This window comes from Trichechus manatus, unplaced genomic scaffold, assembly GCF_000243295.1.
Source record: "Trichechus manatus latirostris isolate Lorelei unplaced genomic scaffold, TriManLat1.0 scaffold00118, whole genome shotgun sequence".
NCBI lineage: Eukaryota > Metazoa > Chordata > Mammalia > Sirenia > Trichechidae > Trichechus > Trichechus manatus.
The window spans coordinates 279516-301042 of NW_004444054.1; the positions used below are offsets into that span (position 1 = coordinate 279516).

Genomic DNA, 21527 nt, shown 5'->3' on the forward strand with positions numbered 1-21527 from the left:
ATTGTGTCCTGAGGCAATCTCTTGAGATATAAAAGAGAGAAGTGAGCAGAGAGACAGTGGGACCTCATACCACCCAGAAAGCAGTGCCAGGAGCAGAGCATGCCCTTTGGACCTGGGGTCCCTACACTGATAAGCTCCTAGTCCGGGGCAACACTGATGAGAAGAAGGCTGACAAAGAGAGAACCTTCCCCTGGAGCTGATGCCCTAAATTTGGACTTTTAGCCTACTTACTGTGAGGGAATGAACTTCTCTTTGTTAAAACTTGTGGTATTTTTGTTGGAGTAGCACTAGATGACTAAGACAGCATCTAATAACAACAGTCCACCATGAAATGAGGCAGTGGTGGGTCAGTGGTAGTGGGATGGTTAAGATTGTGTGTCAGTTTGGCTAGGCCATGATTCTCAGTGTTTTGGCAGTCTATAATGTTGTGATCACTGCCCTGTTGAGATTCAATATGTGATCAACCCCATGATGGGATCTGCTGTGAGTAGCCAATCAGTTGAAAGGGAGTTTCCTTGTGCCTGTGGCCTGCATTGAACATAAGCGGACATTCTGGCAAGGTTTGGGGCTTTTTGCTTGTGCTGGATCCTGCAGCTGGCTCCTGTTCGTTTGACCTCAGGTTCTTGGGACCTGGGCTAGCAGCTTACCTGGGGTCTTGCCTGCCAATCTTGGGATTCATCGATCTTCGAAGCCTGTGAGCAAGAGCCCTGCACTCTGACCTGCCAATCTTGGGTTTGCCAGCCCCTGTGGCTACGTGAATCAGAAGCCTCTATCTTGACCCACGATCTTGGGACATTCCAGCTTCTACAACCACGTGAGCCATTTCCTTGATATATCTCTCTCTCTATGTATATTTATAATTTTACTGGTTTTGCATCTCTGGAGAACCCAGCCTAATACCGGCAAAATTCTCACCTTCCATGCAGGAGACCCAAGTTCAATTCCCAGCCAAAGTACCTCATGCACAGCCACCAGCCATCTGTCATTGGTGGCTTGCATGTTGCTGTGATCCAGAACATGTTTCCGTGGACCTTCCGGACTAAGACAGACTAGGAAGAAAGGCCTCGTGATCTACTTCTGAAAATGAAAACCCTATGGCTCACGACAGTTCAATCCAACTGATCATGGTGATGGTGCAGGACTAGGCAGCATTTTGTTCCACTGTACAAGGGGTCACTATGAGTTGGGGGACAACTCAATGGCAGCGAACAACAACAGTCCACAATGAAGTAGAAACAAAGATTGTATAAAACCATCAACATAAGAACCAGAGGGTGTCCCACTACCACTACTGACCACTCTGATCAGGGCCACTATGGTAGAATGGGAGAAAAATGTGGAACAGAACTCAAATTCTTAAAAAGTCCAGATTTACTGGACTGGTTGAGGCTAGGGGACTCCCTGAGACTATTACCCTGAGATACTCTTTAAACCTTGAACCAAAATTATCCTGAGGCCACTTTTTAGCTAAATAACAGATTGACTCATAAAATAGAGACTATCACCCATGAGTACTGTGCTCCTTTAAAAAATCACCTGTATGAGACCAAACGGTCAACAATTACTCTAAAGCAAAGATGAGAAGGTAAGGGGGCAGGGTAACTAGAGTACTGGAATTGGTACAACCAGAAGGGAATGAATGAGAATGATGACACATTGTGAAAAATGCAACCAATGTCACTGAACAATTTGTGTAGAAATTGTTAAATGGGAACCTAATTTGCTGTATAAACTTTCACCAAAAACACAATAAAATATTATTTAAAGAAAAGAAAAAAAAAAAAAGAACCAGAGAAAATTACCCCAGGCATGCTGGCAAGGCCAGTTCTTCCCATCCAAGGGAAGACTGTGCTGAGGAGAAAAGATGGGGTGGCAACTTCAACAGTGGAAAAAGGATGGGCTGGAGAAGCAAGGGTTTGCTCGTAACGGGCAGGCTGCCTGGCCTGGTTGTGTAGAGTGTGCCTTGCACAAAACTGCCCAGCAAAACAGACGCATGGGGGCTGAAACTCAGTCTGTGCTCTGCTCCACAGGCCTTTAGACTAGAGCAGGCCTGTATCGGCCGGGAGTAGGGAGTTCCTCTTTATATGCATCCCACGCAGAGGGGTACCGTTTTCTAACTCACTTAAAGGAGCTACTGTGTGCTCCCTGTGAGACTGGTAGGGAAAACAACCTTCCATCCCAGAGGGTCAGGGAGTACCCTGTAGCCCTATAGGAAGGAGCCCTGGTGGCGCAGTATGTAAGCACTCAACTGCTAACCAAAATGTCAGCAGTTCGAATCCACCGTCTTTCTCTGTAGGAGAAAGATGTGGCAATCTGCTTCCGTAAAGATTTACAGCCGTGGAACCCCTACAGGGCAGTTCTACTCTGTTCTATAGGGTCACTATAAGTCGGAATCGACTCGAAGGTAACAATTTTTGTTTTTTTAATATTTATGGAAGCAGACTGCCACATCTTTCTCCCGCGGAGTAGATGGTGGGTTCAAAACGCTGGCCTTTCAGTTAACAGCTGAGTGCTTAACCACTACTCCATCAGGTCTCCTAAGGTCCCCTCAATAGAGGGTAGGAAATTTGGATGCCCAGCAGGTATGGGGACATGTAAGGAGAGCCTCACTTTACCCCAAGACCAAGGCGGTCCTGAACAGAACCAGGAGGTTCTTCAGCAGCGGTGGCCCCTCCTCCATAGTTACACACCTTTGTTGTTGTTAGCTGCTGTTGAGTTGGCCCCTGGCTCATGGGGACCCCATGCACAAAGGAACTAAGTTGTGATCCACAGGGTTTTCATTGGCTGATTTCAGAAGCAGATTGCCAGGCCTTTCTTCCTAGTTTGTCTTAGTCTGAAAGCTGCGCTGAAACCTATTTCGCATGATAGCAACACACAAGCCTCCACTGACAGACGGGTGGTGGCTGCACATGAGGTGCGCTGGTCTTGACCTGATCCCGGGTCTCTTGCACGGAAGGCGAGAATTCTACCACTGAACCACGTCTACACTACTTCTACAGTCTTGTTTTCTCTCATATACTCCCACACACTCTGTACGCCGGCCACATCCAGTTATTTTCCATTCTACTTTTCCAACTTTGCTCCTTTGTTCATATTATTCATTCAGCCTGGAACACCCTCCTCAACCACCCATTTTCCAAAAGCCAAAATGTTACCCATCCTTCACAGCCTAGCTCTAATGACACCTCTTCTGTGAACCTACACCAGACAGCCCAGGTAAAAATTAATCAGGCCTTTAGCTACACTCCAGCAGCTCATTTCTTACTCCTTTCTATAGCTCTTCTTTCAGTTCATCTTATAGCATCCTCTGTCCAATAGAATGTAAGTTTTGGGGGTTTTTTACCCCCTCAATCTTTTTGATCTAATTCCCTGACATTAACTGCATGTTCCTATGTGATTAAAACACCAAATCAAAACAGGAGGAAAGGAGACACACCATGTACCCACGTCCGTGGAGAGAGTACAGAACTGAAAATGGACTCTTAGGGATTTAGAAAAGAGTCTACTTGTCTGCAGCAGACAAGAAAGAAGGAAACCAAAGACTCAGAGAAGAAAGTAGTCTACAGGACTAGTAGCCTACACTAACCACGGCCTCATCTACCCTGAGACCAGAAGAACTAGATGGTGCCTGGTTACAACTACCGAGCATTATAATCAGGCCTACAATAGATAGACCCTGATAGGATGGGAGAAAAATGTGGAACAGAACCTCAAATCCTTAAAAATTTCAGAATTACTGGACCAGTCAAGGATAGAGTTCTGCCCAAGACTATCGTCCTGAGATACTCTTCAAACCTTGAATCAAAACTAATCCCTGAGGTCACCTTGTAGCTAAATAACAAATTGGCTCAAAAAATAATGAACATCACCCATAAGTACTGTGCTCTTTTAAAAAAATCACCTGGCATTCAACAATTACTTTAATACAAACTGAGAATGTAAGGGGGCAGGGAAACTAGATTAATGGAAACAGAACAACCAGAATGGAAATAATGAGAATATTCACGCCTTGTCACTGAATATCACTGAACAACTTGTGTAGAAATTGTTGAATGGGAACCAAAACTGCTGTGTAAACCTTCACTGAAAACACAATAAAATATTATTTAAAAAAAAAAAAAGACTTTAGAAAGGAGGAGAGACATTTATGGAATCAGATTCATATTTAACTAATATGTATTGAGTAGATACTAAGTGCCCACTACATGCTAAGTCTTTTCACATAAGTCATCTCGTTCACTCTTTCCTACAACCCGATAAAGTATGATTTGTTAATCCCAGGAAAGTGAGACCTAAAAGAGATCAGGTCATGTAACAATGGAGCCAACATTTGAAGCCAGCTACAGGGATTTCAAGATCCCAACCTTTGTTTATCTCATCTGGGGACAGCTTTCACTACACCAGGTGGTGTTGGTAGGGAAGAGTTAGCAAGGTAACTCCAAGTTACCAAGAATCTTGAGTTCCTTTAGCAGCCCATTTTGTAGATAATAAAACTGAGGCCTGGAGAAGTAAAGTGATTTGCCATAATTGGCACCACTATTAGGAGGTAGAGCTGGCATTTGACTCTCATGATTCTAAGTCAACGCTCTTTCCACTCTACCATATTACACAATTGTTTTGTGTAATTCTTCTATACTCAAGCACCATGTTGAATTAGGAAAGGTTAGTGGCTTCTGGAGATCAGAGAGTAAGTTTTGTTTTGTTATCTAGTCCTGTACATGGGACACTTAAGAGCTCTTGATTTATGGAAATCTTCAGAAAAAGCCATTTTTCTAAAAACACTTATCAATAACTATTTCTCACCCTATACAACCTTTTTTTTTTTTTTAATTGTGTTTTAGGTGAAGCTTACATAGCAGGTTAGGTTCCCATTTAACAATTTTTATACAACTTGTTCCATGAGTTGGTTACATTTTTCACACTATGTAGACATTCTCAATATTTCCATTCTTTTTGTTCTGTTTCCATTAATCTAGCTTCCCTGCCCCTCCTTAGCTTCTCATCTTTGTTTTAGGGTAAATATTGACCATTTGGTTTAATATGGTTGATTAATTTAAGTGACAACAATATTCACAGATGAAGTTGTTCATTTTATAAGCCAATCTTTTATTTTGATGAAAAATGACCACCAGGAGTGGCTTCAGTTCCAGGTTCAAAGGGTAGTTAGGACAATAGTCTCAGGGGTTCCTCTAGTCTCTACTGGTCCATTAAGTCTGGGCTTTTTTAGGAATTTGAGTTTTATTCTACATTTTCTCTCCCGTTCTGTCCAAGACCTTCTATTGTGCCCCTGGTCAGAAAACTGTTGGTAGTGGTAGCCAGGCACCATCTAGTTCTTCTGGTCTCAGCTAGAAGAGGCTTCGGTTCTCATGGCCTATACAACTTTTAAAGGGCAACCAAGACAAATTGTGATGAGAAAGACAACTTGGTACCTTTGGTTCTTAGGAAGCCATCAGAGAGTGTTTTGAATTACCATTTTCCTTTATACTAATGCTTCATAAAGCCCTATGCTGCTACATAAGGAGCCCTAGTGGAGCCCTTGTGGCGCAACAGCTGCTAACTCAGGTGCAACTCAGCTGAAAGGCTGGTGGTTCGAACCCATGCAGCAGCTTCTCAAGAGAAAGACCTGGTGATCTCTTCCCATGAAGATTACAGCCTAGAAAACCCTAAGGAGTAGCTCTACTCTGTCACAGGGGATCGCTATGAGTGAGAGTCAGTTTGACAGCACCCAAGAACAACAATGCTGCTACCTACCGCTTCTTCTGCGTCTGCTAGCTGACATCCTAGAAATGAAGTCAGGTTAAGGAAAGACGGCCGCTTCCTCGAGTCAAAAGCCCAGCAGGATTGCATAATAAAATATCTGTAAAAGCAGTAGAACAAGGAGCAAGATGAGTAAATCTGAATGAATCAAAATGGATCATCTTCCGCATAATGAAACACCATTATTACTGTGAAAATATTTACTTATGGCACGTCTGTTTTATGGTAAGAATTCTACCATAAATTGTGAATCCATTATCACAAATGAGAAATTAGGTGATGGGCAAAAAAAAAAAAAAAAACCAAAGAACAGTTGCCACTGAGTCGACTCATGCCGACCCCATGTGTGTCAGAGGACAGCTGTGCTCCATAGGATTTTCAGTGCTGATTTTTTGGAAGCAGATCACCAAGTCTTTCTTCCATGGCCCCTCTGAGTGGACTTGAACCCTCAACCTTTCAGTTAGCAGCCAAGCGTTTTAACTGTTTGCACCACCCAGGGGCTCCTAGATGATGGGCGGAAATGCATTTAAAGAAACATAACATGGAACAGAAGTCAGAAGATAGAGTGGAATCACCCTCACAAACCCCTCAAGCAAAGGAACAGAAACCTGGAATTAAGTGCCTCTGAAGACAGAGAAGGCTTCTGTTTTGTTCAGAAATCATCTTCTAAGACTCACAACAAAAAGAAAGGGTTTTCTTTCCTTCTTTTTTTAAAATCATATAAACCTTGCATTAAAGGGTTTTTACTTCTTTTGTCACGCATTTGAAATTAGACTAAATTTCAGATTGCAGCCAATTTACTGTCTGATTTAAACTTACATTTCTTCTGTTGCATAAAATGGCTGATCCATTTTAAATCCACTCTCAATGAGTTTATAGAAGTTTGCATCAACTGGAATGCCAGGATAAGGGTTCACGCCTGAGAAAAACATTAGAGAACCATAGTCATTCATCCCTTGATTATTTGTTTATTCATTCAGCCAATCAACAAACATCTACTGAGAATTCCTATGAGCCAGGCCCTGCTAGGTGCTAGGGCTACACCTGTGAAGTCACAGTCCCAGCTCTCAAGCAAGTTAGAGGCCAGTGGGGAAGACGTTGTTGTTTTCAGCTGCTGTCAAGTCATCCCTGAGTCATGGTGACTCCATGCACAATGAGATCAGACCACTGTGATCCATAGGGTTTTAACTGGCTGATTTTCAGAAGTAGATCACCAGGCTTTTCTTCCTAGTTCATCTTAGCATGGAAGCTCTGCTGAAATCTGTTCAGCATCACAGCAACGCACAAGCCTTCACCGTCAGACAGATGATGGCTGTGCATGAGGTACGTTGACTGGGAATTGAACCCTCATCTCCTGCATGGAAGGCAAGAATTTTACCACTGAACCACCACTCCCCTGGGGAAGACAGACACCAGCAAATGAAATATGTTCACATGCTGCCTTCATGAACAATTGCCTCCTTTGCCATGAGACCAGAAGAACTAAATGGTGCCCAGCTACCATTACTGACCATTTTGATCAAAGATTCAACAGAAGAATCTTGATCAAAAGGGGGAAAATGTAGAACAGATTTAAAAATTCTCATGGAATCAGACTTTCTGGAGCCGTGGAGGCTGGATGAACCCTTGAAATTACTGCCCTGAGATAATCTTTAAACCTTAAACCAAAAATATCCCCTGAAGTCTTCTTAAAATAAAACAATGGCTTAACTAGTAAAAAAATGTCTGCCTTGAGCATTATGCTCTTTTAAGATCCATCTATATGGGATCAAATTGACAACAGCAACATGAAAGATTAGATAGGAACCTCAGAGGGCAGTGAGTTTATGTTAATGGGGGAGGAACAACTTGGAAAAGGAGTGTAAAGATGGTTGTACAACTTGAAGAATGTGATCAATGTCACTGAATTGTACATGTATTCACAATTGGTGTATGTTTTGCTGTATATATTCTCAACAACAATAAAATAAGTAAAATTAAAAAGAAAGAAGAAATATGTTCACATGCTACAGCAGAAGTAAGACTAGGGAACTATGGAAGCACATTCGAGGTGGCGTTTAACCCAGCCTTTGACTCAGGCATTAGCAAAGTTGAGGGGGCATTCAGCAGGGGGCAGAGCTAACAGAAAGCACAAATGCTCAGTTCCAAGGGAGGCCAGCAAACTGCAAAACATACCAAGTGAGAATATTTCCCAGAGTAATATTCCATATGACCAGACATCGCTCTTAATCGTGTAGATCCCTTCAAACAAGCTTTCAGGGGCCATCCATTTCACAGGCAAACGGGCCTGTGTAAAACCCAAGAGGAGAGCAAACGGTGACTTTTCCATGGATGGACATTATTTCTTTTTACTTTTAAAACAGATTTTATTGCAGTATAATTTACATTCAATTAAAATGCACTTATTTTAAATGTACAGCTCAATAATTTTTGATAAATGCATACACCTATGTAACATATGTGGCATTTTTTTTGTTTGTTTTTTAACTTACTTCTTTTTTCTTGTTAGCGACATGATGGGACTTAATATCTTCCCAAAGGCCGCTCTAAGTACTTAATTTAGAAACTCACAGTGCTCAAGTGGAACTTTTCCACTTTCAAATTGACATTCTAAAATAGTAGCCTTAGTAAAAACATATTCCTTTAAAACCCGTCTCGAACAAAGGCTAGTGCTTGGAATTGGTAACTTAACAGTAGGTAGTCACTTTCCATTCAGGAGTAGCCAGACAGTTGCCCAGAGGTAAGAAGTACAGTGAAACCTGTGAGAGCCGGCACTCAACAAGACTGCCTTGTTATTCCGGGTCTCGCAAGTTTTCCACCTTTGACAGGCTGCAGTCTTACACTTTTCTATCACTCGTTTTAGTGGAAAATATGAGTTTTCCTTCTCTGACAGGTTTCTGCCTTACACAGGTTCCAGCTTCCACAGGTTTTACTGTGCTAGTGAATTTGTGGAGTATTTTGTGGAAGCATTTCCTGGAAGAACTTCAGTGCCAGCCCAGAGGACGTAGTGAGGGAAGAATATGTCATTATCAGAAATGATACCAGCCTGCCTTCTGTGGCTTTACCAACTTCCAATAGCACGGAAGGGGGGTTTGAGTTGAATCAGTACAGTATCTGATTAGAATCGAGATGCCGGGGTTCATGGGATATACAGGCAGGGCACTTGGTACTGGTTTATCTTTCATGGGTTGAGGAGTCATTCACAGAGCACATTTTATTCGCCAAGTCAAATCAAAGCTCAAGAAAGAAGCCCTGTTTTGAGTCATATACTAGCTGATGATCTCATTGAATCAAGGCGGCTATTCTGGTCAATTTGATCAATTAAAAGACTTTGCGGTGGTTGCCAATGGCATTCACCTTCCCACAAAAGTGACCATCAGCTGGTAGGGTAGAAACTGCAATGTTGCTGTTGTTACTGGGTGCTGTTAAGTCGATTCCGACTCTTATCGACCCCATGTGACAAAGCAGAACTGCCTCATCGGGCAGTAACGGGAGCAGATTGCCAGCTCTTCTCTCCTGAGGAGCCACTGGGTGGGTTTGAACTGCCCACCTCTTGGTTGACAGCTGCGCACTTAACCATTTCACCAGCAGAGCTCCTTGCTTAGCATATCGTAAGCAATATATCAGCATTTGTGGTTATTATTATTTCATAGATAGAAACAATAATGCAGAGAGAAATCCCAAAAATTCCTAGCCAAAAAGAAGAGGAATAGGGGCCTAAACCAGGTGTTCTAACTTCTCAAAACTACACTTTCAATTACACAATTTTATAATCTAATATTTCGCTTGTAAAAACATATCTGTCCTAAGCTTTTTTTAAAAGGCCAATTCAGTGATGTTTTAGGTCTCCTTGTGTCAACAGCACTAGGATGACAAATATTCATTAATTAATATTTAATTTAAATATTTTGCATTGAAAAATGTATATTTATTATTTAATGTACATGCTGTGCATTTAAAAATGCTTTATTGTATCTAGTAGCTAGTTTCATAATTGGAAACATAACTCAACAATCACTTTACAGCTAAAGGAAGTGAAATAAGTACAAGTAATGAGGCTTTTTTAAAGTGAGGATTACACTCAAAGGCCCCTAACTGCTCTATTCTGCCTGGTCCAAAGGATAAATGTGATGTTATCTTGTTCACATTTTATTAAATCCCATAAAATCCATAGCCATAGAGTTGATTCCGACACATAGCAACCCCATGTGACAGAGTAGAACTGCCCCACAGGGTTTTCTAGGCTGTAATCTTTACGGGAGCAGATCGCCAGGTCTTTCTCCCGTGGAGCAGCTGGGTGGGTTCAAACAGCCAACCTTTCAGTTAGCAGCCGAGGACTTAACCATTGTGCTCCCTGGGCTCCTTTCACATTTTATTACAGACAGAATATTCCCTGAAGCTGTAGGAAAGTCTGTTAAGCATAAGAAAGTAAACTGTTGTGAGGAAGTTTTTCTTATGTTACCATAAATAAACAATGTATGAGTAGTGACTGAAGGCAGGTATCTACTGTAATGATGACAAAAGGTGCCTTGCAAAACACAAAATAACAACGTAAGAGCTGGCGGCCTCACATTGCCCCTGACAACATAGTTGGAGTCACTCATTATGTCCCGAGCCAGTCCAAAATCACATATCTTCACCACTTTTCCATGGGTCACCAGCACATTCCTGGCTGCCAGGTCTCTGTGAACACACTGTGAAGAAGACAATCAGAATGTTATTTATACATAGTATGTTATCACAGAGTGTTATCTTTCTTCTGGTTTCAAGGTCAAGATGAGTTACAGATGAAGGAAATGTATAGTTCACTACGGTCCCTTATCTCACTTGGGCCTCGAACAATCATCATGATGTGTAACAGAGGGAACGCGGGTGACTCAATTCTTTGGCATTTGTGCTGCTTCTAGAACATTCCCAGAGGCCAAAGGGGAAAAGATTCTTAGGAGACCAAATGGAGTCGAATGATATATTTTGCTATAAGTAAGAGACATAACAATGGGACCCTCCACTGACCCCCCCAGGATTTTCAGAGGCCCCTTCTAAAGAGTGTCCTTACTGTACAGTGGGTGTGGAGATAAGAAGCTGCCTGCTGACTGGGAAATCGATTCAGGAATAAAATGGAATAATATCAGAGAAAGCAAAGCGACCCGGTAGGCAGGAGGATGAATAGAGCTGCTGCTGGGAAGAGATGAGCTGATCATTTGGAAAAGCAAAAAGTGAATCTGCGGGGTGGACCAGAGTGGAGTTAGAAGGAGCCCGAGCTGAGAGATGGTGTAGCATTAATCAAAGTAGTCTGGCAAGAAAATTAAGAAGGAAGATTTTAAAATGAACAAGGCACTACATGTGTCCACCAACAGATGAATGAATAAACAAGATGGCGTACATATATACAATGGAATATTACTCAACCATAAAGAGAAATGACGTCCCAGCGAGAGCCATGGGTAGATGAACCTCGAAAACCTTATGCTGAGTGAAATAAGTCAGTCACAAAAAGACAAATATTGTCTGATCTCACTTACATGGAATATCCAGAATAGGCAAATGTATAGAGACCAAAGTTCATTAGTGGTTCCCAGGGGCCTGTGGGAGGGGGTAATTAATTAAGTAGTTCAGAGCTTTTGTTAAGGGTGATGGAAAAATTTGGAAACAGATAGTGGTGATGGTTGCACAACATGGCGAATACAGTTAAGGTCGCTGAAATGTACGTGGAAAAATGGCTGAAACGTTTTGTTACATATATTTTACCACACTAGAAGTTTTTTTTTAATTAAAAAAAAAAAAAAGAACAAGGCACTAGTAGCAAAGGTCCAGTGGGTTCTCTTCAATCTTTAAACAAATAAAATAAAACCTAAAACCCCTCCGTCACAACCCTCTCTAGGTCTCCCTCCTTTCATAGCCCTGCTTTGCAAGAGAATTGTCTACTTGAAGTCTTCCCTTCCACTTTGCCCACTTGACTACAAGGCCCCTGCAATCTGGCTTCTACCTCCCACTTATCTACCCAAACCACTCTGGCTAAACCCTACAAGGACCTCTACAGTACCAATCCAGTGGACACTCCCCATCGTGATTTGATTTGACCTCTCTGTGGTGCCTGGTGCTGTTGCCCAGCGGGACCTCCTTTATGCCCTTCCTTCCTTCCGTGAATTCGGCACCTCTCTCTCCTGTTTTCTTCCTACCACTCTGGTCGCTTCTCTGTTTCCTCCAGAAGCTCTGCCCTTCGACGTTCCTCATTCCCTAGGCTACACCCTCAGCTCCCTGCTCTTTCATTCCACATCCTGCCCTGAGCCACTCCATCCAAACCTAGGGATACAACTACCACTACCCAAATCTCTATTTCCAACCCAAACTTCTCTCTTGAGCTTCAGGAGTTGTTGTTGTTGTTAGCTGCTATTGAGTTGGCCCCTGACTCATGGCGACCCCGTGAACAATGGAACGAAATGCTGCCTGTTCCTGTGCCAGCCCCATGATCGGTTGGGGATCGGATCATCGTGATCCATATGGTTTTCATTGGCTGATTTTCAGAAGTAGATCGCCAGGCCTTTCTTCCTAGTCCATCTTAGTCTGGAAGCTCCACTGAAATCCATTTAGCATCATAGCAACATGCAAGCCTCCACTGACAGACTGGTAGTAGTTGCACATGAGGTGCCTTGGCTGGGAATTGAACCCAGGTCTCCCACATGGAAGATGAAAATTCTACTACTATCCAATTATCTACTGGACTAAGCTCTGCTTGATTGCACCAAGGCACCTCACACTCACCATGTCCAACTTAATTGCCTTTCTCTGCAAACCTCCTGATCCCATATTCCTTGTTGATTTTCCTTCAAAAATCTTTACCCCAAGCATGGACTAACTCCTTCAGGAAGCCTTTTCTGCTCTGCCTTCCCCAAAGCCCCAGGTCTCATGTGGATCTCTCTCCCCCGGACTCCCTGAGCTTATGTCAATCACAATATTATCACACTCCAGGGTAATCTTTATCGGCTTGTCTCTTTGTTGCTGTTGTTGTGGACTATCAATTCTGACTCATAGCGACCATATATAGTACAGAATAGAACTGCCCCATAGGGTTTCCTAGGCTGAAATCTGTACGGGAGCAGATCGTTAGGTCTTTTCTCCTGCAGAGTGGCTGGTGGGTTTGAACCACCAACCTTTTGGTTAGCAGCTGAGTGCTTAACCGCTGTGCCACCAGGGCTCCTCTCTTACCTATGAAGTACAAGGTCTTTGAGGACAGGAATCATAGCATATTTGACTCTGTAACTCTAGCACCCAGCACAGTGCCTGTCCTGTAGTTGGTACTCAAGAAATGCTTGATGAAGCCAAAGAGTCTATGGGGGAAACTGAGAAGCAACCAGAGAAACAGGGGGGGGAATAAAAGAAGACGACACGAACCACGGCCTCTTCTATTCTGAGAACAGATAGAACTACATGGTATCTGGCTACCATTAACAATAGTTCTAATCAGGGCCATAGTACATGCACCCTGATAAAATGGGAGAAAAGTGTGGAACAGAACCTCAAATGTATAACCAGCACCCCTCCCCACCCCACCCCCCAAAAAAACAGACCTACTGGACAGGTTGAGACTGGACTCAGATTCCCTGAGACTATTGCCCTGAGATACTCTTTAAACCTTGAACTGAAACTATTCCATGAGGTCATCTTCTAGCTAAATAACAGATTGGCTCATAAGACAAACAGTATCAGCTGTGAGTACTGTGTGCGCCTTTGAAAAATCACCTATATGAGACCAAATAAATGTTCAACAATTGTCTTAAAACAAAGATGAAACTGTAAGGGGGCAGGGAAACTACATTAATGGAAATGGAACAACCAGAATGGAAATAATGAGAATGTTCACACATTGGGAAGAACGTAACCAATGTCACTGAACAATTTGTGTAGAAAAGAGTTGAATGAGAACATAAACTGCTGTGTAAACCTTTACTGAAAACAAACAAAAAAGAATTACTAAAAAAGAAAGAAAGAAAGAAAAGGAGTTACTAAATTGGGACTTGAGATTAAAAAAAAAAACTAAAAAATAAAACAAAATAGGAGACAGTGATGTGCACGATTTGGAGGCAAAGGGCGTAAAATGAAAATGAAAGGGAAAAGGTCTAAGAAACTGGATATTCTTCAAAAAAATTCATATTATTATAATTCCAAGGGGAATAAAAAAGCAACGCCCCTCAACCTTCAATTGTGAGTAGTTCCAGTGTTTACTTGACTATAGGCAGCCAACCGGGCCAGACTGTCTACGATCTATAGAGATACTTCTACCATCTATAAAGACACTCGAGGAAGCACAGGAGACCACGATTGTAAATGAATTAGAGATACAGAATAAGGTATGCAAGGAACTTGAGAAAAGGATATCAAACAGCAGGTAAGGAAGAATGTGCCTCAGAGCTGAGAGATGGGAAAAGGAAAAGAACCCAATTCAATAATATTAATGAGATAGTAATTTTTTAAAGAAAAAACACAGTTGAATTAAAAATACAAGACAGTTGCCATTGAGTAGACTTCGACTCATGGCGACCCATGTGTGTCAGAGTAGAAATGCGCTCTGCAGAGTTTTCAATGGCTGAGTTTTCAGAAGCAGATTGCCAGGCCTTTCTTCTGAGGCACCTCTGGGTGAACGCCAACCTTTCGGTTAATAAACAAGTGTGTTAACCATTTGCACTACCCAGGGACTCAGAGTTGAAATTAGTCTCTCCAAATTCAGAAAGAGAAGGCAAAAGGAGGGAAATAGAGGAAATGAGGAGGAAGAGAAGAATAGGAGACTCAAGGAAAGAAGAAAGGAGGAAAAATTGGGGAAACAACAAGAAGGTAACACAAGGTAAGAAGAGAGGCAGAGGAATAGCTTTAAATCTGCTTGTAGCTGAAAGCCAATCATAGAATGAGTGCAAAATTGAGGGTAGATGGAAACGGAACAACTGGAACAGAAATAGTGAGAATGTTCACGCATTGTGAAGAATATAATCAATGTCACTGAACAACTTGTGTAGAAATTGTTGATTGGGAACATAAACCGCTGTGTAAACCTTCACCAAAAACACAATATTATTAAAAAAAAAAAAAAAATCTGGGGGTAGGGCCCATAGCTTGAGGCAGGCTCAGTGGCCTTACCATCAATGGAACTGGGATTGGATTAGTAGCCCACAACACGTGAGTGCGATTTAGAAAAAGATGCCTGGAGTGGCTGGCTTGGCAAGCGGAGCACACTGGATTTTCGCTTCCAGTCACCTCCTAGATCAAATGCCCATGTGCAGGGCACCAGCTGAGCAACTGTACAAAGAGAGCCTGACGATGCTATGCCTGGTTTTGAGGAGAGAGTCCTGAGAACTTCCAATCTCAACCTTTTGCTCTGGAAGTTTTGGGGAACTCTGGACAGCCTGAGAAAGTATGATAACTATTATCTAATAAGGGACCCCGGGCCTTTATACTACAATTAACCACAAGCCGAGATGTTCTAGATGATTCCAGTAAGGAACAGGAGGAAAAAGACAGACTACAGGATACAAGTTAAATTAAACAAAAAAACATATAAGCTCATCTCTTTTTCTTAATTATCTTTATCTTTTTGTGTTCTCTTCTTCTTTGGAAGGGCCTTACCGACTTAAACTCCAGAAATTCCATGCCTTTGGAAACTTGATATGCAAAGCAAAGGAGATCCTCAAATGTAAGTACATTCAAGTCCTCTTCTTCTTCCAGCCTTTTTTGGTTTTCATATTCAATTTCATCTGTAAAATAGAACCAGACTTCACTTTTGTCATAACCCTAAGAAGTTGCCTGATTACATCTCTGTGAGAAGGTAATTGAAGCCACAGTCAAATAGGCAAGGAGGTAAGTCATACAAACGAAGTTCTCCAATGGTTTATCTGCAGCACTACGCCAACCTATTGATACTAAGAGTATGTAGCCCATGCAGGATTACATAAAGATTCTTTTTGGTCACAGAGAATAAATTTCCTAGCTGCTTTGGTGATAGACGGTCTCCAAATTAGTCAGGAATTTTAGATGCTTTTTTTGTTTGTTTTTTTGCACTAGGCAGTTTTATCACATTGGGGAAGGAACTAATATTTAATTGAGTGTCTACCACATTTTATGAACTGTCTCGTGCACTTAAGGAACCCTGGTGGCGCAGCGGTTAAGCGCTTGGCTACTGATCAGAAGGTTAGAGGTTTGAACCCACCAGCCACTCCGTGGGAGAAGAGGCAATCCGCTTCTGTAAAGATTACAGCCTAGGAAACCTTATGAGACAGTTCTACTCTGTTCTATAAGGTCTCTATGAGTTCAACTCGATGGCAATGGGTTTATTGCGGACTTAATGTTCCTCTATTTTGTCCAAGGATGGCCCTACGAGGAAGGTAGCATTAGGCCCATTTTACAAAAGAAAACATTGTGACTCAGATGGTTAAATAACCTGTCTAGAGTCATACAGCCAGAATGCAATGGAACCAGAAGTTAACCCCACTCTGTCTGACTTCAGAATTCATCATCTTTCCCACATATCAGGTAAGAGGATGGCTCTAATTAATTTAGAACTTTAAAAAGAATAACCTGCCCAAATAAAATAGTTCTCAGTGTTTATTAGTTGGACATTGACATAAAACTCACAATTTACAGATTGTTGGCTTTAACAACCTTTAAAGCAAATATGCTTTAATAAAGCCTATAAATGACATTAGCAAAGAAAAAAAAAAACCCTTTGGCATTTATCACTTCTTAAAAATTGCTAGCATGAAACAATTGTATCCATTTCTATTTTAAAGAGCTATTAATTAGAATAAAATCTTACCTTCGGAATGAAATGAATTCCCATTGAACCCTGAGATCTGATCCAAATCCTTCTGTATTTGTACTTCTCTTGAACCAGGCACGCTATTAAAAAAAATATATTTTTTCATTATTTATATTCTCCTTCTGAAACTTAATTAAAAAATTATGTAGTATAACCTGTGAAACCCGGAACCCGTGTAAGGTGGAAACCTGTCAGAGAAGAAAAACTCAAATATTTTCCATTAATAGATAGTGATAGAAAAGTGGTAAGACTGTACCCTGTCAAAGGTGGAAAATTTGTGAGACCTGGAAATACAAGCAAGTCCCATCAAGTTTTGGCTCTCACAGGTTTCACTGTAATTTATCACAGAAATGAATTCAAATTATAAATAGGTTTTTAAATTAAAAGCATACTATCAACTTGTCCATTTTTTTAAACATCAAAACAGGGCTTCAGACTGGTTCTGCCCAGTTTAGTGATGGCTGATGAAGCAAAACCTGAACGGACTCAAATTTTTAAAAAGTGGCTGAAGCAGAACAGTGAGCAGAATGGGAAAAATTATGGACTGAAGCCGATAGAAACTTAATCTCCCTCTTAGAAAAACAAGGGCAGCATGTGTGTTGCATAGCAACCAAATCTCTTGACCAGCAGAGTTGGAAACAGTGGTGCCCCACTCAAAGATGGCAGCCAACCACGCTGCTTTGAAAGTGTGTTGCTCTCCACAGTCCTGGCAATAATCCAATCCCCCGTATCAGGCTCCTGAAAGGGCTCACTAAGCCTCTTTTGAGTCTCCCATTCCAGGGTTTTGACCCATAGTTTTCCCTGTCCTGCTTATCATTCTGCTCCACCCAAATTTTAAAAATCCAGGTCTGTTCCGATTTTGCCTCATCGTCCATGACGGAACTGGTTCAAACTGGTTCAGAGCCCTACATTAAAAATACCTGTGTAATTGAACTGGGATAAGCGTAATCACTGTTATCTGTGTAGAGTCTTGGGGTTCAAAAAGAATCTTACTTAATCCTTACCACAGCCCTGTGAGCTGGATGTTAAAGTTACATTTCATAAAAGAGAAATTATACTTGGTGAGAGAAATAGGATTTGCTGATATCACATGACTAGTGATAGTGGAATTAGGACTTAGCCCTCTTCTCCTGTTTCAACACTCAGCCCACTTTCCCTATAAAGGTTCATATAATGTAGATCTTCTATAGAAAGCTACAAGAGTTTTACCATCCTTCCTTTTTCAAGTTTGCCTTTGTAAAGCTCACATCCTGTTTCTGTCAAATAAACAAACAGTAATCATAAAAACCACCACCCATCTGTCCACTTGTCATACTATGGTGGCTTGTATGTTGCTGTGATGCTGGAAGCTATGCCACCAGTATTTCAAATACCAGCAGGGTCACCCATAATGGACAGGTTTCAGCGGAGCTTCCAGATTAAGACAGAATAGAAAGAAAGGCCTGGCAATCTACTTCTGAAAATTAGCCAATAAAAACCCAGGGGATCACAACAGAATCTTGTCCGATACAGTACTGGGAGATGAGTCCTCCAGGTTGGAAGGCACTCATAATGCACAGTGGCTGCAAACATGAACTTGAGCATACCAGTGATGAAGATGGGGCAGGAGCGGGTAATATTTTGTTCTGTCATACATAAGGTCTCCATGAGTTGGAGCTGACTTGAAGGCAGCTAACAACAATCATGAAAATCTCTTTTAACGTATATAATATAGAACTCTTTAGAGGTATTTTGTACACTTTATATGTAGATAATGAATAATTCAGTGTTTTGTTTTTGTTGGGTTTTTTTGCACCATACAAGATTATCCCAACTTACGATTTCCATAACTTTGGAAAACGGCCTAATACATTCAGGCCACAAATATTCCAACAGTAATTACTTCAGTGTATTTAATGTCCCAGTGACTGGACTGAATCACAGGAGCTAAGTTTACCAGCATTGGTTATTAGCGAAAGGAGCACTGGCGTTGCAATGGTTAAGCACTCGGCTCCTAACCGAAAGGTTGGCGGCATGAACCCAGCCAGGGCTCCGTAGGAGAAAGACCTGGTGATCTGCTCCTGTAAAGATTACAGCCTAGAAAACCCTATGGGGCAGTTCCTCTCTGTCACATGGGGTCTCTACGAGTCGGGATTGACTCGACAGCATCTAACGACAACAACAAATTATTACTGAGCATGGCACGCCAGCCATGTACACTAGACTCATAATCATGGACTCTGTTCTAGAGTGCAAATAACACTGTAGTTTGCTCAGATTTAGCAAATAAACTGAGAAATGAGTGTAAAGGGCGGGACTGGTGTGACCAGTATGAATGAGTTAAGGGCAGCCGCACAAACGCGATCTCTGGGAGCTTCCGGCTTTAAGATGCTAGGTCTCCATCTCAGACCTTGAAGACCAACTCATGTTCTAAGAAAAAATAGCTGCAAATTTCAAACACACCCTCCAAAAGTCCCCCAGCAAAGATAAAAGTCTCTGACAAATAAATGTGCCTTCAGAATAATGGAGAGCTTTCAGACACACAGGGATGAATGCATTGTGGATTGAGGAACCATTCTATAAAAATCTGTGTGAATTCATTCAGAGAAAGGTGCTGTAGAGCTATTAAAAAAAAAAAATCCATTGCTGTCAAGTCAATTCCAACTCATAGTGACCCTATAAAGCTACAATGATCAATAATTAGCAAGCAATTCCCAAGGATGAAGATGAGCATCCTTCCAGACTCCTGAAGGCCTTGTTTATGCATGATGAAACAATAAATCCCACCAGGATCGAGGATCACTCAGGGACCTCATCAATGGTATGATAGAAAAATGTTTAAAAAAATTAACAAAAAAACTTGTTGCTGTCCAGTCAACCCCGGCTCCTGGAGACCACACATGCCTCAGAGTTTCCAATGGCTGATTTTTCGGAAGTAGGTGTCCAGGCCTTTCTTCCCAGGCACCTCGAGGAGGACTTGAACCTCTAACCTTTCAGTTAGCAGTCGAGCACATTAACCTTTTCACCACACAGGGACTCCAGACAAATGTTACCAATAGGGGCAGATAAGCCAATAAGCAAGGTAAGCACAGGCGTACTTGTGCTTATTTACTAATCCGTAGTGAACAATTTCAGAAACCCATGCGAAATTGTTCACTACAGATTAGTAAATAAACACAAGTAAGCCCGTGTTTATCTTGCTTACTGGGTCACCTGCCCCCGTCAGGGATTGTTAATTTAAAGAGAGGCTTTGATTCTATAGGAAGGCGCTATGGTGTTGGGAGAGAGACAGATGCCAGCCATATCTAGAAGCAGAATCTTTGATGTGGTGAAAAAATGTGAAATTGTTCACTACAGATTATCTGGTAAGCAAGGTAAACACCGTGCTTACCTTGCCTATTGGATAATCTAGCCTTGATTACCACTAGGAGCCCTGGTGGTGAGGTGGTTAAGTGTCCGGCTGCTAACCTAAAGGCTGGCAGTCTGAATCTACCAGCCACTCCTTGGAAACCCTATGGGGCAGTTCTACTCTGTCCTATAGGGTCGCTGAGTTGGAATCCACTAGACAGCAATGGGTTTTTGGGTTGGATTACCACTACTTTGTCTCCATCAGGTTATGTCAATCAATCTAACATAATTTTTTTAAAATCCAGCTTAGGAATTTACAGCTATTTTGTGCAACGCTCCTGGGACCTAAGCGACTTTCTATAAACACGTCAAGGACTTGGAAAAAGTGTTAACTTTTCCTAGCAATACCTGTGTGCTAACTGGGAGGCCTGAAAGACTTAATAACGCACCTTTCCAGAAACTTAATATGTGTCTATGGAGTGATTTAGGTACAAGGGGAGAGACTGGCTCAGCTATAGTACCTATACTGTAGGAAAAAGAAAACCATAGCAAAGATAAGCAAGCGACTGTTCTAGGTCTTCGAGCCCACAGACCACACAATGCTGGACTATGGCCTTTAGAAGCTGATCAATACAGGTTGTTTAACTGGCACACTTTAGCTATGTTCTTTAATGTATAATTAGGAAACCTTGACCCAGTCTCTTACCTGGGATTTGGATGTGACTGGAAAGTGGGGTAAAAACTGAAATTGTGTTCCTTAAAAATCTCCGTCCATGTCCTGTGAAATTTTTCTCTTTTACTTCTTAGGTAGTTGAGAAGATCACCATAGCAACAGTATTCAAAGATCAAGTAGATTGGTCCTGAAATAGTTACAGTTGTAATTATAGGTGCCCAAAAAACAAATCGCTTTCTCAGACGCCTATGGAACAGACACCACAATCCGGGAATCTCGGCTCTCCTCTGACTTTGGGAGAGTACTTTTCCTGAGCCTATCCCTTCTTAGACTCTACATTCCACTTCAGCTTTTCGCTCAAATGCCTTTGGGAAGCAATATCTTCCTGCCTTTCACTTTAGCTCTTGTTATACAGGTAGCCTGGCCAATAACCACGGGTCACCTGGATTCTCCAATTTGCAACTGGGACTAAGATGCTGGCTGCACTGAGAACAGTTGGTCAATACTTGCTGATTTGTTGCTTGTCTAAGAAGGGAAAAACATATCCCAACTGCCTCTTAGATTCATTTTCTTTTTTTTCCTCTTCTTTTAGCACCAGCCCCAGGCTGGCTGTCCCAGGAAGACGCACTTTGTACCTAGTGCTCGTGGAAAGAACACTTCTTGAGCACACAGTTTCAGTATTTCTAGGTAGAAGCAAGAGAATCAGAAAGCATGCCCCAGATAGCCTGGGAAAATCAGCTCGGAAATCCTGCCTGGGCTGTGCCTTATTTGAAGACAGCCCACCTGGGGCAGCACCCCAGCTATGCCCAGTAACCACTCTTCACTGCATTTATGCTAGCCTTCACCGCTGAGGAAGAAACCCTATCTGAGTAGGTAGAACCAGATACCACACAACGTACTTGCAGTGCTGTTTTTGAAATGGAAATTTAAAGAATTATGTGATGTATCACAATAAAGCAGGTAAGA

General features: G+C 41.9%; 1 protein-coding gene across 2 annotated transcripts in view; it reads right to left on the minus strand.

Moving 5' to 3' along the window:
* The window catches only part of FLT3 (fms related receptor tyrosine kinase 3), a 77662-nt gene that overhangs the window by 5136 nt on the left and 50999 nt on the right, over positions 1-21527 (minus strand). For both annotated transcript variants that reach the window (XM_004384142.2, XM_023738494.1), the window contains 7 exons: positions 20595-20748; positions 16559-16641; positions 15373-15500; positions 10329-10451; positions 7933-8044; positions 6577-6676; positions 5752-5857 (listed from right to left, as the gene is read on the minus strand). In XM_004384142.2, coding sequence (XP_004384199.1) covers positions 5752-5857; positions 6577-6676; positions 7933-8044; positions 10329-10451; positions 15373-15500; positions 16559-16641; positions 20595-20748 — 806 coding nt within the window. The remainder of the gene's footprint in view (positions 1-5751; positions 5858-6576; positions 6677-7932; positions 8045-10328; positions 10452-15372; positions 15501-16558; positions 16642-20594; positions 20749-21527) is intronic.